Source organism: Mauremys reevesii, linkage group 26 (assembly GCF_016161935.1).
Source record: "Mauremys reevesii isolate NIE-2019 linkage group 26, ASM1616193v1, whole genome shotgun sequence".
NCBI classification, from domain to species: Eukaryota; Metazoa; Chordata; order Testudines; family Geoemydidae; genus Mauremys; species Mauremys reevesii.
The window spans coordinates 2,088,689-2,102,554 of NC_052648.1; the positions used below are offsets into that span (position 1 = coordinate 2,088,689).

General features: G+C 49.1%; 1 protein-coding gene across 1 annotated transcript; it reads right to left on the reverse strand.

Annotated features, from left to right (window-relative positions):
• Window positions 1–695: 695 nt before the first annotated feature.
• COPE (COPI coat complex subunit epsilon) lies at window positions 696–13,858 on the reverse strand. Its single transcript, XM_039515589.1, has 10 exons — window positions 13,647–13,858; window positions 12,870–12,932; window positions 11,522–11,622; window positions 10,660–10,812; window positions 9,319–9,372; window positions 8,580–8,661; window positions 3,048–3,203; window positions 2,214–2,282; window positions 1,604–1,678; window positions 696–1,051 (listed from the first exon to the last, which is right to left on the reverse strand). The coding sequence occupies exons 1-10, from the start codon at window positions 13,770–13,772 to the stop codon at window positions 1,004–1,006; spliced, it is 927 nt and encodes a 308-aa protein (XP_039371523.1). The 5' UTR covers window positions 13,773–13,858; the 3' UTR covers window positions 696–1,003.
• Window positions 13,859–13,866: the final 8 nt, after the last annotated feature.

Genomic DNA, 13,866 nt, shown 5'->3' on the forward strand with positions numbered 1-13,866 from the left:
TCAGCTAAGGAGCCCATGCTGATCTGTGCCCCTTGCACGTTTGATGCAACAGAACAGTTCGTTACATCATAATACAACATATGCAGTACTATTACATGCTGCGTAAGTTGCACTCTAGGTTAGAGAGATGTACGATCTTTTGGTGTCACATCATGTTTGCTAGTGTAGAGTGTGTCAGGTTGATCAGTTCTTTAGCTTTTAATGAAATATGGGCAAGTCACAGTGTGTCCTCACATGTACAGAGGGTCATACGAGGAGTTAACACATACTGGGATACGGACTTTGTTGCGGTAAGATGTAACGTTTCCCTGTCCCTGTGACATGAGCGCACTACATTTTACTACCTTCAGATCCAGGCTGGCCCCTCTGCAATCAGAGTGCTTTGGGTGTGACTACTATTATTCTGGGGAATCTTCCCTTCCCTCCTACTTGTGGCATCCCAAGACATCCTGGAGGCAGGGAAAGCTGTGTGTCTATCTCCAAAGGGGCTTTTAGGGAGCTGCAGCAGCTGGCAGTGGTGCTGCAGTCCATGGGAGAGGCAGATGCTCAGCATCAGGCTCTTGGAAAGCCTCAGGGGTCAGGTGGGAACTCCCCAAAGTAGCTGTTAAGAGGTTCAGCAGTGAAAGGAAGAGGTAATGTTCCCACTTTATCCAGTGGGAATGTTCACTGGATAGATAACGCCAGCATACAAAGCAGAAGGGCCACACCAATCCACAAAAGGCTTTATTAGACATGTTTAAGGTACAGTGTTGCACACTCTTGACATGCACTGTATTTTAAACAAGGAGTTTGGAACCTAGTTAAGTCAGGACATAGGGTTCTAGGCTACAAGTCTCCATGTGTTACATATATGCTCAGCATCGGCTTGCTGAAAACACAAGACCCTGCCATGCTGAGACGGATGCCAGACCGACTTGCAGAATGAACTCTGTCCACAAGGCCAGAGAGGCTTTGCACATCACCCCCTGTTCCCAAGGTACCATAGCGTGGATCCGCTGAGTCCTCATGCACTGGGGGCATACTGCATGACCAGCCGGTCAAAGTCATTCTCCTGTCAAAGAAAATAAAAAGAGAGACTCTTGGTTTTTAGCTACTGAAACTTTATTATAACCTTGTTTGCTAGTGGGCTGAAGAAAAGGCTACAGCATCTCAGGAGGGCAGCTGAGAGGCGCTGTGAGCTTGCAATACCCTAAATCAGCAGTTCTCGACCTTCTCTGCATGAGGTCCTCCCATACTGTTAGCCCAGTATCTAAACAGGGCACACCTCCCCCCATTTAAGCAATATGGGAAGTGGACAGAGGTCACAATCAGCTGAGAACCCATAACTCAGCTGTTGTTTCAGACATTCAGGCAGGCACCGCTCCTCTGGCTTATACTTGGTTTGTGTTTTCAAGGTTGTCTCTACAACCATGAAGGACAGAATCATAATTTGAATTGCTGAATGAAAGTGTAAAAATGGGAGGATGAGCAGGATTCCCTGAAACCTGGTCACGACCCAGCCCAGGGCCCATGACCTATAGCTTGAGAAGCCCCAGGTTTGATCCACTAATTCCAACAATGGTCTGACCCATGATACAAGAGGATTCAGATATGCACCGGTTACCTTTGCCTGGTACTCCTGTATAAATGGGTGACTTTTATGGGCATCTTTCAGTTGTGACAAGTAGCGATTGGTAACCTGGGTGGAAGAGATACAAGTGAGACCCCAACACTGAGATCAGAAGAGGAAAAGCGAAGAGCTTAAACTGGCACATGAGAGGGTTGATCTTCAGAGTGCTTTACAGGCACTGAAACAGGGCAAGTATCTCCCCCTTTTACAGCTGAGGGAGAATCAGGACTTGATTTTCAGAAGCCCTGACCACCAACAGCTCCAACTGAAGTCAATAAGTTACAGGGGTGCGGCAGCTTTAAAAATCAGGTCTTAACTGATGTGTTCACGGTCATACTATGAACCAGCGGCAAAGCTGGGATTGGAAGCCTGGAATTCCAGGCTCATACTCAGGCTCTCTCAATCCTGAGCTTCCCTCTCTATTACATAGGAACACAAGGGTTTTAGACAGTGGGTTAAAATAGTCCATTTCCCCAACTTCAGTTAGCACAGGAGCACATAACACCTTCAAACCCAAGCGACCCTAGTATCTGCACACCTTTAACAGCAGCAGCACACCCACCCACCCACTGTACTGTACTCAGACGAGCAGAATTAGCCTCACCTCTGGTGGTTTACCCAGATGCTGTGACAGGACAACAAAATTGATCAGGGTCTCAGGATGGCTGCTATCCTGAAAGCATAAAGGGAAAACATATCAGACTCTCTGTCCTGCCTATTACTTTAACCAGGTGCAGCACCCAGCATGTTTCTGCACTGGAAACCATCTTCTCCTTAAGAACCCCCAGATTGCTGTACCGGGAGGGGAAGAGTTAGGCCCTAAGAGGTGACAGGCAACGAATTCCTGAGTGAACTCAGCATGGCTAATGAGGTCCTAGGACAAGCAATCAAAGGCCAAGAACCCAGCTACCCAAGTGCCAGGATAGCTCTGAAACACACATGCTTGTGAGATGCTAACTGCTTATGAAATGGGATTTATAGGAGACCAAGCCAGTGAGACCTGAGTGTCTCAGACATGGGCAGAACATTCAAAAGACATGTTTAACAGACTCAGCCCACTCGGGGAACTGTGGGGGTTCCCGAACTGGAAGTCAGCTGCCTGAGAACACAGTGGAACAATAATTTGCCTGGACAATCCGCTAATGGCACTGCAGCTTCCAGAGCTTATGGGGATGTTTCAGAGAACAGGAACTGGATTCAGAATGACATAGGGTTTAGATAGAAAACATGATTTAAAATATGGAATTAAAAAACACCCCCCAAATTCTCACAGGCCGCAGCCAGCCAGCCCTGGGCACAATGTCCGAAGATGAGGCTAAGGAGCAGTTGTATATACATGCATGAAATTTAATGGTCAACATTCTTGCTACTTTTCTTTTGCCTCTTTCCAGCATGGCGGATTTGAATCCAAGCTTATATTGCCAGACAGAAAACACACCTTGTCTAGCGCCTCCTGGAGCACACCGTCTGCATCTTCCCACTTGCCCTGTGCCATGTAGCAGGCGGCCTGTCCATTCAGCAGAAGCAGGGTAGATGAGCATTTGTCTGCCATCTCTTGGAAGATGTAATAGGCATCCTGTAATTTCTCCCCACCCTGTGAAGAAATGGGACAGATAACCTGCGATTGTGCTGCATTATGCCAAGGAGGCTGTAGTGTTGCTGGGGGGGAGGGTTTAAACACTGCAAAGAGTCTTGTGGCACCTTATAGACTAACAGACGTTTGGGAGCATGAGCTTTCGTGGGTGAATACCCACTTCGTCGGCTGCATGGTTTAAACACTAAGTGATGAAGTGCCCCGTGATTAAATACAAGTCGACTGAGTCATCATTTCCCTTTGATCAATAGCCTTTGTGCCATGGTCAGAGCAGCCGAAAAGGCGAGGAAGCTTGTTCTTCACAAAAGCAGTTTTCACACCGCTCGGGTTAGTCTACACACCTCAGCTTGCTCAGAAAGAGTCTGACCCAGTTAACATCTGACCAGTTTCAACCTGTTCTCAACCATCTTTCCAAGAATCTGCCACTGGGCTGCCCAAGTCAACGTTCAGAGGTTACAAACTGGGGGCACAGCTACACTATAAGCAGTGCTACAGCAAGGCCACTGCAGTGCAGACCCTTAACTCCAGGGACAGAAGGGGGTTTTCCACTGCTGTAGTAACACCCCCACCCCGGGAAAATTCTTTTGTCGACCTAATTGCATCTACACTGGGGGCAAGGTCAACACAACACAGTCACAGCCCTGACTGTTGTAGCTAGGGAGACCCAAATTGTAGGTGTAGAACCCGCATTGGTCTACAGGGCTTGCGGGAACTGACAATCTCTGCCTAACAGTTTCCTGCATTCGCTGGGTCTCCTGTAAACAGACAGATCTTTAACAAGGCTGCGGAAGAAAGAAGCGCAAAACCATTAAATATTAAGAGCCACTTGGAAGTTTGTGTCTGGTGAAGACAGATTTTAAATTCTTAATTTTAAAAGAACCATGTTAGAAGCTGGTGGTGATAAAGCAAGTGGGTTATGAAGAGAAATTGAAGTCACAGAACCAGGATATTATTAGCTGGGTTTTTCAAGAGGGCTCAGGTCTTGGAAAGCCCATTGTTCTCAGAGGGGGATTCTTTGTTGTTCCTAATGGAAAATGAACTCTTGAATATCTGGCCCTAAACTATTACTCTATAAAATGACTGAGACAAGGACACAAGGACAGAGCTCAATACTGAGGCCAATTTTAAAATTATAACTTTGAGTTGTTACAAGCCTGCCTCCACCTTTACTGAATTTTAGGAGACTTTATTCCTGCCATACACAGGATATTCGGAGAACGACAGCTCACATGTCCTTGAATGCTTAGTTAATTAAATGAAACTTCAATCTAAGGAAATTCTTAGGAACTTGCTTTCTGTGAGCAGTGTCAGGCCCCCAGAGAGCCCATGGGAATGACACCTCCTTAGCCGTAAAACCACATGTATTACCGCCCCATGTGTTAGTGTCTCTGGAATGAAGCTTTAGAATTTCAGTTTTGCTTTAATATTCCATATTAGTTTCTTGTATATTATGTTGGGAAGATATGAGTCAATAGGAGTCTTTGGCTGCAAACCCTAAGCATAATACAAAGGGAAGGTTGTAAATCTAGGAGCCAGTTGAGCAAAGGACAAACTAACAAGGGTGTCGTCTCAAAGATCAGGACAATTCCCCGGTGCAAGATGCAAGACTGCCAGAGACATGGTCGTCATGTTTGAGAGAGACAGTTCGTTGTGTAAAAGAATGCAAGGATATTCTTTATGCAAAATACCCCAGAGGAGTAAGTGCTGCTTAAGATGAGTCATCAGAACTATAAATCAAGTCATTAAAGTGGGCCTTTTTACTCTCCTCTTTGCAAACAGAAAAATCTTTAGTTTTGACCCCACACAAAGAACTCCAGAATTATTCTTGTTGAAGCTGATTTCTTCTACAAATATACGAAAATCTTCCAACTTTTAAACTTTAAGGAAAATATGTATGCCTGGGAAGTGTTTTATGCTACTTCTTCCCTTGGTTCTCCATTTAAAGGTGAAAACATTTGCTTATTCCTTAAAATCTTAAGAGGATGTAGGCTTCTTTTGCAATATTCATGTAAAAATATTTTATATCTAAATTCAAACCCTCCATATAACAACTGAAGAATTCCAGCTTTGCTATGGATGCTTTAGCAGACTGCATGATATCAGCTGAAGATGCTAGGGCCTTCCCAAAAAGGTGCTGGGCCAATGAAATGGGACAGCAGCGGATACTGAAATCAGGCCAAGCCTGAAAGAGGTGTGACTTCCATCTTTACCAAGAGGATAAATCCCTCTGAACTCAGCCATTTCATCTCAGCTCCATCTGCTTCTCTCATCCAAGCAAACTCACTTTTCCCTTAATAGGGCATTCATAATTACTAATTGTGAGTATTCTGTGGGTCTTTAACCTTGGCATGGCAAGAAGCTCATTTAACTAAGTGAGTGGATGTCACCTTCCTAAACCAGCAGTGAAACGACAATTAAGATCTGGCCTAACATTTCTTGTTTCTCTAGACTATAAACTTTTAGCAATTTTGGGGATAAAATGGCTTGGCTCCCAACAAAACACAAACACACAAACACACACACACACACAGAGCTGTGTGTTGGGATAATTTTAGAAAGGTTTGTCTTGTGACTGCCAGGAGACTAAACAATTAACTATAGTCCTGGTTACTAAGGCACACAAAAAACAACGAAAGAAAACGGTGTCTAGGTAGCATACAGCATTTCTCCCCAGAGCTAAAGAAAACGAACACATTAACATACAGCAGAACTGTCAAGCAGAACACAAGTCACCCTTCCATCTGGACACACGGGAGAGCGGCAACTGCAGAGAGTAACAGGCTGGGCAAAACTGATTTCCAAGGCCCTGTTAAAGTCAATGGGAGTTTCGCCTGATTAAGGCCAACAAGATTTGGTCCATTGTTTTCTTTCGGCTGTTTACATCTCTCTCCACAGTCCCTAGTTCACACCAGCCTGCTGTGCTCCTGTGTGTTACTGTGCCATTCAAGTGCCAAGTTATGAAACGGAAGCTAGAGAAAACGTTATTTATTTCCCAGAAGCTGATGCTACATTGTCATAAGCACCTGGCACTATTATTCTGTCCCACATTTCCAGATTGAGAGGCGACCATCTGGGTCATGGCAATTTAAACCTCCAGTAAGAGGATCACATGATGTCTGAGGGGGTCACTGAGGGAGTGGCTGGATCGTGGGATTAGTAACAGGACATGGGAGCCTTTCACCGCTAATTCAATAGTCTGAATCCAAGCCAGCAGTGGCCCATCTGGTTCTATCCTATTTAGGTGCCTACACCAGGCCCCTCGCCACTGCACATGATCACCCTCTAGAATAAAGACATCACCTCTCTCAGGCCCCTTCTCCTCCCCTCTGGGGGGCGAAGCTGAGCAGCTTAACGTTGTCCCCTCCTCCCAGTGTAACTGCCCACTGGTCAGGAGCTGCTTTGAGGGAGAAGCCAGATCAAAGGGGCAAGTTTCACAAACGGACTGGAAAGCTGCCAAGTCCATGGCCTGCAGGTGTGAAATCTGGTCTCAGGCAAACCCCCGAGAAAGCCCCATCGGAGGGAGATGTCTTTGCCCCAGTTCCGTTGCTCCCGAGAAGCTGAGCTGCTGAGCTCCTGGAAAGAGGGGTTCAAACCACTGCAGGTTTTGACATTAAGGACGGAGACCTTAGAAGGTGACCCAGAAGCCACTGGAGTGAGCAGCACACTGCTGGCTGTTAAGAGACCAATATAAAGAGAGTGCATGCTCAGTCCAGTTCCTAGTGACCATCATGCTCACGTAATAGAAACCACAGCCGGTGCCTCTCTTGGTAGCCCCAGCAGACGGGCTGGAAACTGAACGGCCCTCCTGCCCCCTAAAACTAGTTCTCCTGGCCAGGGTGGAGGAACACTAGCAGCAGGGAAGCTTGCCCTGGCATGGTCTCCATTTATCAGAGAGACCCTGCAACTGCATCTAGAAAGGAGTCGGGCTCCACACAGCAACACTGACACATTCAGAAGAAGCCAAGTGATGGCAGAGTAATTAATCTGCAGTGCAAACTGTTCAAAGTGCTGTGGGAACGAACGGCTAGCAGAGGCAGGACTCTGCTCCACAGAAACCCCAACGGCTTTCCAGACTCAGTAGGCATCAAGCTGTTTCTTTGAATGGATGGGAAGGGGGATGAGAGATCAAAAGTGTGAAATGCAGTTACCATAGCACAACGTAAACAAATCTGAATCAGACCTGAAGGGTGTCTGATAAATACCAGCTGCCACAGATCCCACTGAGCCTGTTTCACTGAAAGTGGGTTTAGCTAGAGCAGGGCTTTATTTATAGGATCAGATGTAAGCACAAATACACTCAGCCGGAAAGACAAATTACATTTTCATCTAAGGTCTAACTAGGGCCAGCATTGAAATTTCAGACTGCAGTTTCCCATTTTACGTTATCATCGTTTGTGAATCATTCAACTATTGAGAAACAGGAGCTCTTCTGTGTCCGAGTTAACGATCAGGAGGGAAACATGAAAAAAGCTTGCACTCAAAGGAACTCATTAGTCTGGCTATTCCCCACGCACCTGCAGGGAAAGCAAACTCACACGGTAAAGGAGGAAGTTAAAGGGAAAGAGTTATCAAGTACTTCTGCCCAAGCTATTTGCGCCTCTGGAGACTGAGGCAAAGGGAGAATGATCAGAAATGGGATAGGGTCGTGCCAGTGCTCTGAGACGCCAGGTCCTAGCTTTTCTAGGTAACTGCTCCAGTGTAAGTGTCCAGGATACTGCAGCTAGTGCCCACTCTCTCCCACACAGCTGCGGGCCCCCTTGCTACCCCCCAAGCTTCACGGTAGGACCACGTTTTGGCACAGCCCAAGAACCATTTAAGCCACTCAAACACCAACAGCTGGTAGGCAGCAGTGATGCACAAAGGCTCATTATTATGGTCCCAATTCAGCAAGGAACTCCAGCATGTGCCTAACTGAAGGCAACGTCATTGTCTGTGTGCTCAAACAGGGACAACCCAGCATGTGTGTAAATGGAGGCCCAAGGCTGGGTTGGTGAATGCAGAGTACAAGTCACTGAAGCCTGAGGAGAGACACCAGCAGGGAGCCCCTGCATTAGGTTACTGAACATTCAGGAGCTGATCCTACTGCTACACTGCTCTGGGGCGGGGGAATGCATCCATCTCACCTTTAAACACAACCTGTCTGTTCCACATCACACCACACACCTAGGTGTGCTCTAATGAGCCCTGTTTGTGACTGACTAGGCAACTTCCTGGAGATGGTCAGGATTCTGTCTACTGCCCAGTCTGGCCTTTCCCTTGCAGTAGCTCATGGCAGGGATGGATTCACGCAGTTATGGCATTTTGGAGAACGTGTGAAGAGCACGATGTAAGGCAGAGCCTGTGGGGTAGAACGGGGTCTCGGCCTGCAATACTCACTACAGCCAGGTTCACCCAGGCAGTGGCCAGCTGGGTGAGGGTAGCATCCTCATCTTGCTCCTGCATCTTCTTCAGTTCCTTGCTGAGTAAACACAAAGGGGAGCCGCACAATGAGGAAACCGACGTAGTCCAGCTTGCTCTAAGTCCCAAGTGCACAGAGGCCATCTCCTTGCTGCCCTCACAGCTCAGTGAATTGAGGCTGTGGTCTCCTGGGACCCTCCCCTGCCAGTCAGAGGCACAGTGCCATTGGGCTCACTGACCTTTGTAGGTTGGCACAAATACCTCCAGTGTATTTTCTTTAAGCAGAGAAATCATCGCAGCCACAAGAGAAGAACGTCTAGTGTCCGCAGAAGGTTGTTTTATTTCCCTTTAGGGCAGCAGGCGACTCAGGCACTGGAGGTTCATTTAACACTCCACTGAGGTCACGACTAAATCCTAGAACCCTGCTTCTTCCTTAGCTGCACTCACAGCTACCCCTTTATTTCCAGAGTCCGCCACACTGTGTTCACACCAGCCAAGGGGGACTCCTGCCAGCCCCACCTGTGACCATCAGCCTCAAATGCTGCCTGCAGGCTATTGACCCCAAGGCAGAACCGGAGCTGAGTAATGCCTTCCCACGGGTCTGGGTGGATTAACCCCCCCAAGGGCCTCTCTACGCAGTGCCAATGACAAGCTGAGCGGGTACATCTGCACACAGCAAGGGAATTTAACATGTGGCACAGAGAAGATACAAGCTTACCGGGCCAGATCGAGCCTGTCGAGCTTCAGCAGTATCTGTATCATCATCGCCATGCTGCAGGGAACAAGCGCACATCAGGGCTGTACTCTAGGCCAGTGGGCCCCAACCTTTTCCGGGTGGCGGGCGCCAGATGACGAGCCACCGAGGACTGTGGCTGGCGGACAAGCATCCGCCGAAATGCCCCAAGAAGCGGCGACAACGTCAAGAGGCGTCGCCGCTGAACATCATCGGCATTTCGGCAGCGACGCCTCTTAGCGATGCTGCTTTTCGGCGGCGGCCTCTTGATGACACCACTTTTTGGCAGCAGTTCGGCGGCTGCTTGTCCGCCGGCCAGTGTGCAGGCACACATAGATGCCCCAGTGGGTGCCATGGTGCCCGCAGGCACCGCGTTGCGGATCCCTGCTCTAGGCTTTACTGCTCCCCCTTCACATGTCCCCTATGGACCAAAGGCCAGCGCCACCACAGAACTGTTACTCCCCTCTTCTTCCACCGAGGGCTCGGCTACCCCAAAGCTGCTGTCTGTCCTACACTCAGGTCTTCCCAGGTTCCCTTCTTAACGCTGCTTTACAGCATGGTGATACCAACGGTCTGTTATAATTTGTGGAGTCGGATTCCAAGATCAACCCCTTTTATTTAATAAAATATTTAATTGGAAAAATGTATCACTCTCTCATCAAAATCAAACTCCCCTACCTCATGGTGCCGTGTCTCCCCTCCCCGCCCCAATAAGGAATACACCATCAGCAGAGGCCCCTGCACTCAGAATCCCCAGCAATTGCTCATTGCTGTTGTGCCAAAATCTCCACTACAAAAACTTCAGCCAAGTTTCATTCAGCTATCGTGAGTGCCAAGCGCAACTCAAAGCACCGGAAGAGAGGCCTTGCACGGGTACACCGCCCGGCTCGCGCCTGCCCCTTTGAAAGCACACCGCCTAGCGAACAGACAGGGTGCTAGCGAGTAAGAACAGGCGTTTCACCACCTTGCTCTCTCTGCAGCAGGGAAGCAATCAAGCAGGCAGTGTTATTCGGGTACAGACAGGACAGCCTGCTCCAGGACTCTGATTGCTCTAGCACTATAGGCATCATAATGCCCTTCCCTCTACCTGAAAATATGCATGAGATGTGGTAGCTTGAATCCCCTTAGCCTCAGACTGAGTGAATGTTTGTCTTGTTCTGGGATGGACACCTGATTACTTGTTATTAACACCCCCAAATCAATCTCATACTGGTTTCTATAAAACTTTAAAACAAGTCAGACTTCACCTGTTTCTATGGCAACATTTCCTTGGACCACAAAGCGCGGCTTTGTTGGGTGACGCCTGGGTGTCTGAGCTGCACTCACCATTCCAAGCTTTCTCCTTGGTGTAGTGTGCGCAGGGCCGCATCAGGGTTTGCGTCATGGAAATAGATAGAAGCAGCCATCAGCAGGAAAGTCGTATTGGTCACATCAACGCTTTTTGCCATCCTTTTGTCCAAATCAGCAACAATTGCATCCCTGGGGAGAGTGAGCTGCTGAGAGTTTCGGAACAGATCATTCAATTTCTAACCAAGGCAACAGCTGTCACCCTCCAGTAGGGAAAGTCCACCGAATTTTTTTAATTCAGCCTTTTAAAAATTATTTGAACTAAAAAGCATTGGGGAAAAATATTTTCATGCCCACACACTCAAAAATAACACAGGGACGTTTTACTAAGCATGGCCAGCAATTTGGCAGGGCAGAAGAGTTTCAGCCCAAAACAATAATTTTTCAGAAATATATCAAATACCTGAAATCAGCCAATGGAGATGGAGTCAAATACTGTATGTGCTCCTCGCCCAAGGCCAGCTAAACTGATCCTGTAGACAATGTTGTTTTAAAATCGTGAACCAGTGAGCGGCAGTTAGACAGACAAACCAGTTGGGCCAACCAGCAGGAATTGCTGTCTAAAACCTGCCCTCAACACCAGTCTATCATCTGAAGATCGGAAGTGTTTTATTGTGCACTGGTATAGGAAGCATGACCATAGAGGTGTGGCTCTGGAACGTTAAATGTATAGACCCATTTTTAATAAGCCAGAGAATAACTGGTTAAAAACACTTCAGTCATTCCCATCCCACGTGATCAGGGCCACATGCAGCAGTGACCAAGATTATGCTCCCACTACTGAAGCAAATTCTTTGCTGGGCAGTATTTGTATGTTACAATAATTCAATGTCACACTTACCTCTGAGTGTCGTTTGAAAGATATTCTGCAAACATTCTAACTGCTTGGAGCTCAGGGCAAGCATTGGCTTTGATTTCATCCAGAACAACACCATATTTTCTCTATTGAGGACGGAGAGAGACATTGTGTAACAATTTAAGAACAAAAGAAAAACAGTTCACTATGATGTAAGTTACAAAGTAGTAAGGAACATTAATCTTTTTGGCATTTCCCCACACACTCAGATGAAACTGACTAGCTGGACAGAATTAACAGAGAAACACTGTTGCAAGTATCACTATTAATGAATCTCCACTGTTTGTGTTACTAACATAACCCCAGATTATTAGACAAAGAATTTTAAAAAGCCACATCACTATTTATGCTATAATTTATTTGCAATTTACCCGAACTGAGTATTCAGTTTCATATTGTGGTTCACATGAACTGGCAGAAAAATCTTGTGTTTGGGTTTCCCAACACTTCAAGGAAAAAGCTGCCATTAAGAAAGTTAAGTACTTAAAACTCTAATTAAAAAGTTATTAGACTATTTGTAATTAAAACCAAAACACATTTTGGACCTAAACTCAAACAGCGACAACTGCAGGCTGAGTGAAGGTGGGTTATCACTGGCTGCATGCAGGGAGAAGTACAACAGGCATGTGAACATGGGAAATAACTGTTTTAAGTGTATAGCTCGATCACCAACACCACAAAGAACAGCAAAAGTAAATCTTCACCCAACGGATGATGTTTAGGACTCCTATAACACTTCGCAGGCCCGTCTAGCCCCGCATACTCGATTTCAAATATGGGGAAATACAGGCCAGAAAGGTCTAATTAGTTCAGTGGCTCTCAAACTGTGGGTGGGGACCCCAAAGTGGGTCACAGCCTTGTTTTAATGGGGTCACCGGGGCTGGCTTAGACTTGCTGGGGCCCAGGGCCGAAGCCAAAGCCCGAGGGCTTCAGCTCTGGGAGGCAGGACTCAGGTTACAGGCCCCCTGCGTGGGGCTGAAGCCCTGGGGCTTTGCCCGCCCCTGCCCAGGGCGGTGGGGCCTGGGCTTTGATCCCCCAACCAGAGGTAGTGGGGCTCGAGCAGGCTCAGGCTTCAGCCCCCCGCCCCCAAGTCATGTAGTAATTTTTGTTGTCAGAAGGGGGTCACGGTGTAATGAAGTTTGAGAACCCCTGAGCTGGTTCATACTGTGCTCATCCCCTTGTCAACCTGGATGGAGGTGATGGGCCCCAAGGCTGCAGAAGGAATCAGTGTCAGACCTCAAGAGACTGGGGTGCTGGATTTGAACTCAGAGCTCCCTGCTCTCAGCCCTGTGCTCTGTCCAGGCCCCTCTCCATGCAGAGCCTGGGATCTCACCTGGGCAATGTAGGCTCGGTATAAGAAGACATCCCGCTCCACCTCCCTTTCCGGACTGGACGGCTAAAGGAACGAGAAGGGGGAGAGCGAGATTGGTTAGCCAGCACTATCAGACCCCTGAAACAATAACGCAGCCCTGAGCATGAACTGCAGCCAGGAGGTGAGACCCATTCCTCATGGGAGAGAATGTGTGTGTGGAGGCCCAGAAGGATCCGTCCGCAGGGCTGGGAGGAAAGGAAAGGAGTACAATTTGTGATGGGTGGGGCTAGAGGGGATGAGATTTGGGGGGACAACAACCCCCACTGGGCTCAGTTGGTCCGAAGAGGATGAGGAGATGGGGGGGAGGAGGGTCACCACCAGCTGGGATGGGCGGGGCTGGGGGAGGGATCCCCGCTGGGACGGGCGGGGCTGGGGGAGGGGATGGGGATCCCCTCCCCGCTGGGACAGGCGGGGCTGGGGAGGGGCTGGGGATCCCCTCCCCGCTGGGACGGGCGGGGCTGGGGGAGGGGATGGGGAGGGTCCCCGCTGGGACAGGCGGGGCTGGGGAGAGGGGATGGGGAGGGGGTCCCCCGCTGGGACAGGCGGGGCTGGGGGGGAGGAGATGGGGAGGGGGTCCCCGCTGGGACGGGCGGGGCTGGGGAGGAGATGGGGAAGGGGGTCCCCCGCTGGGACGGGCGGGGCTGGGGGGGAGGAGATGGGGGAGGGGGGTCCCCCCCGCTGGGACGGGCGGAGCCGCGTTCAGGGCGGGGCCCAGGGACCCCCCAGCGCAGCTCCCACCTTGACCCGCTGCGCCTCGTTGATGGCGGCCTGGTAGGCGCCGATGTAGAAACTGTTCTTGACGTCGAAGAGCTCGTCCGCGTCCCCCCCCTGCCCGGCCGGGCCCGGAGCCGCCGCAGACGCCATTTTCCCCAGACCCAGCCACGTCTCCGGAAGCGGCCCCCGCGCGCGGGACGCCGGGAGTTGTAGTTTCCGGCACACTCTGAGGACGGAACAATAG

Excerpts from the sequence above, each read along its gene's own strand:
- COPE (XM_039515589.1), bottom strand. The coding sequence starts at position 13,772 with ATGGCGTCTGCGGCGGCTCCGGGCCCGGCCGGGCAGGGGGGGGACGCG. Across the intron at positions 9,373-10,659 it reads CAAGGAGAAAGCTTGGAATG|CATGGCGATGATGATACAGA; the intron begins GTGAGTGCAGCT and ends TGTTCCCTGCAG. Across the intron at positions 3,204-8,579 it reads CCTGGGTGAACCTGGCTGTA|GGTGGGGAGAAATTACAGGA; the intron begins GTGAGTATTGCA and ends ATTTCTTCACAG.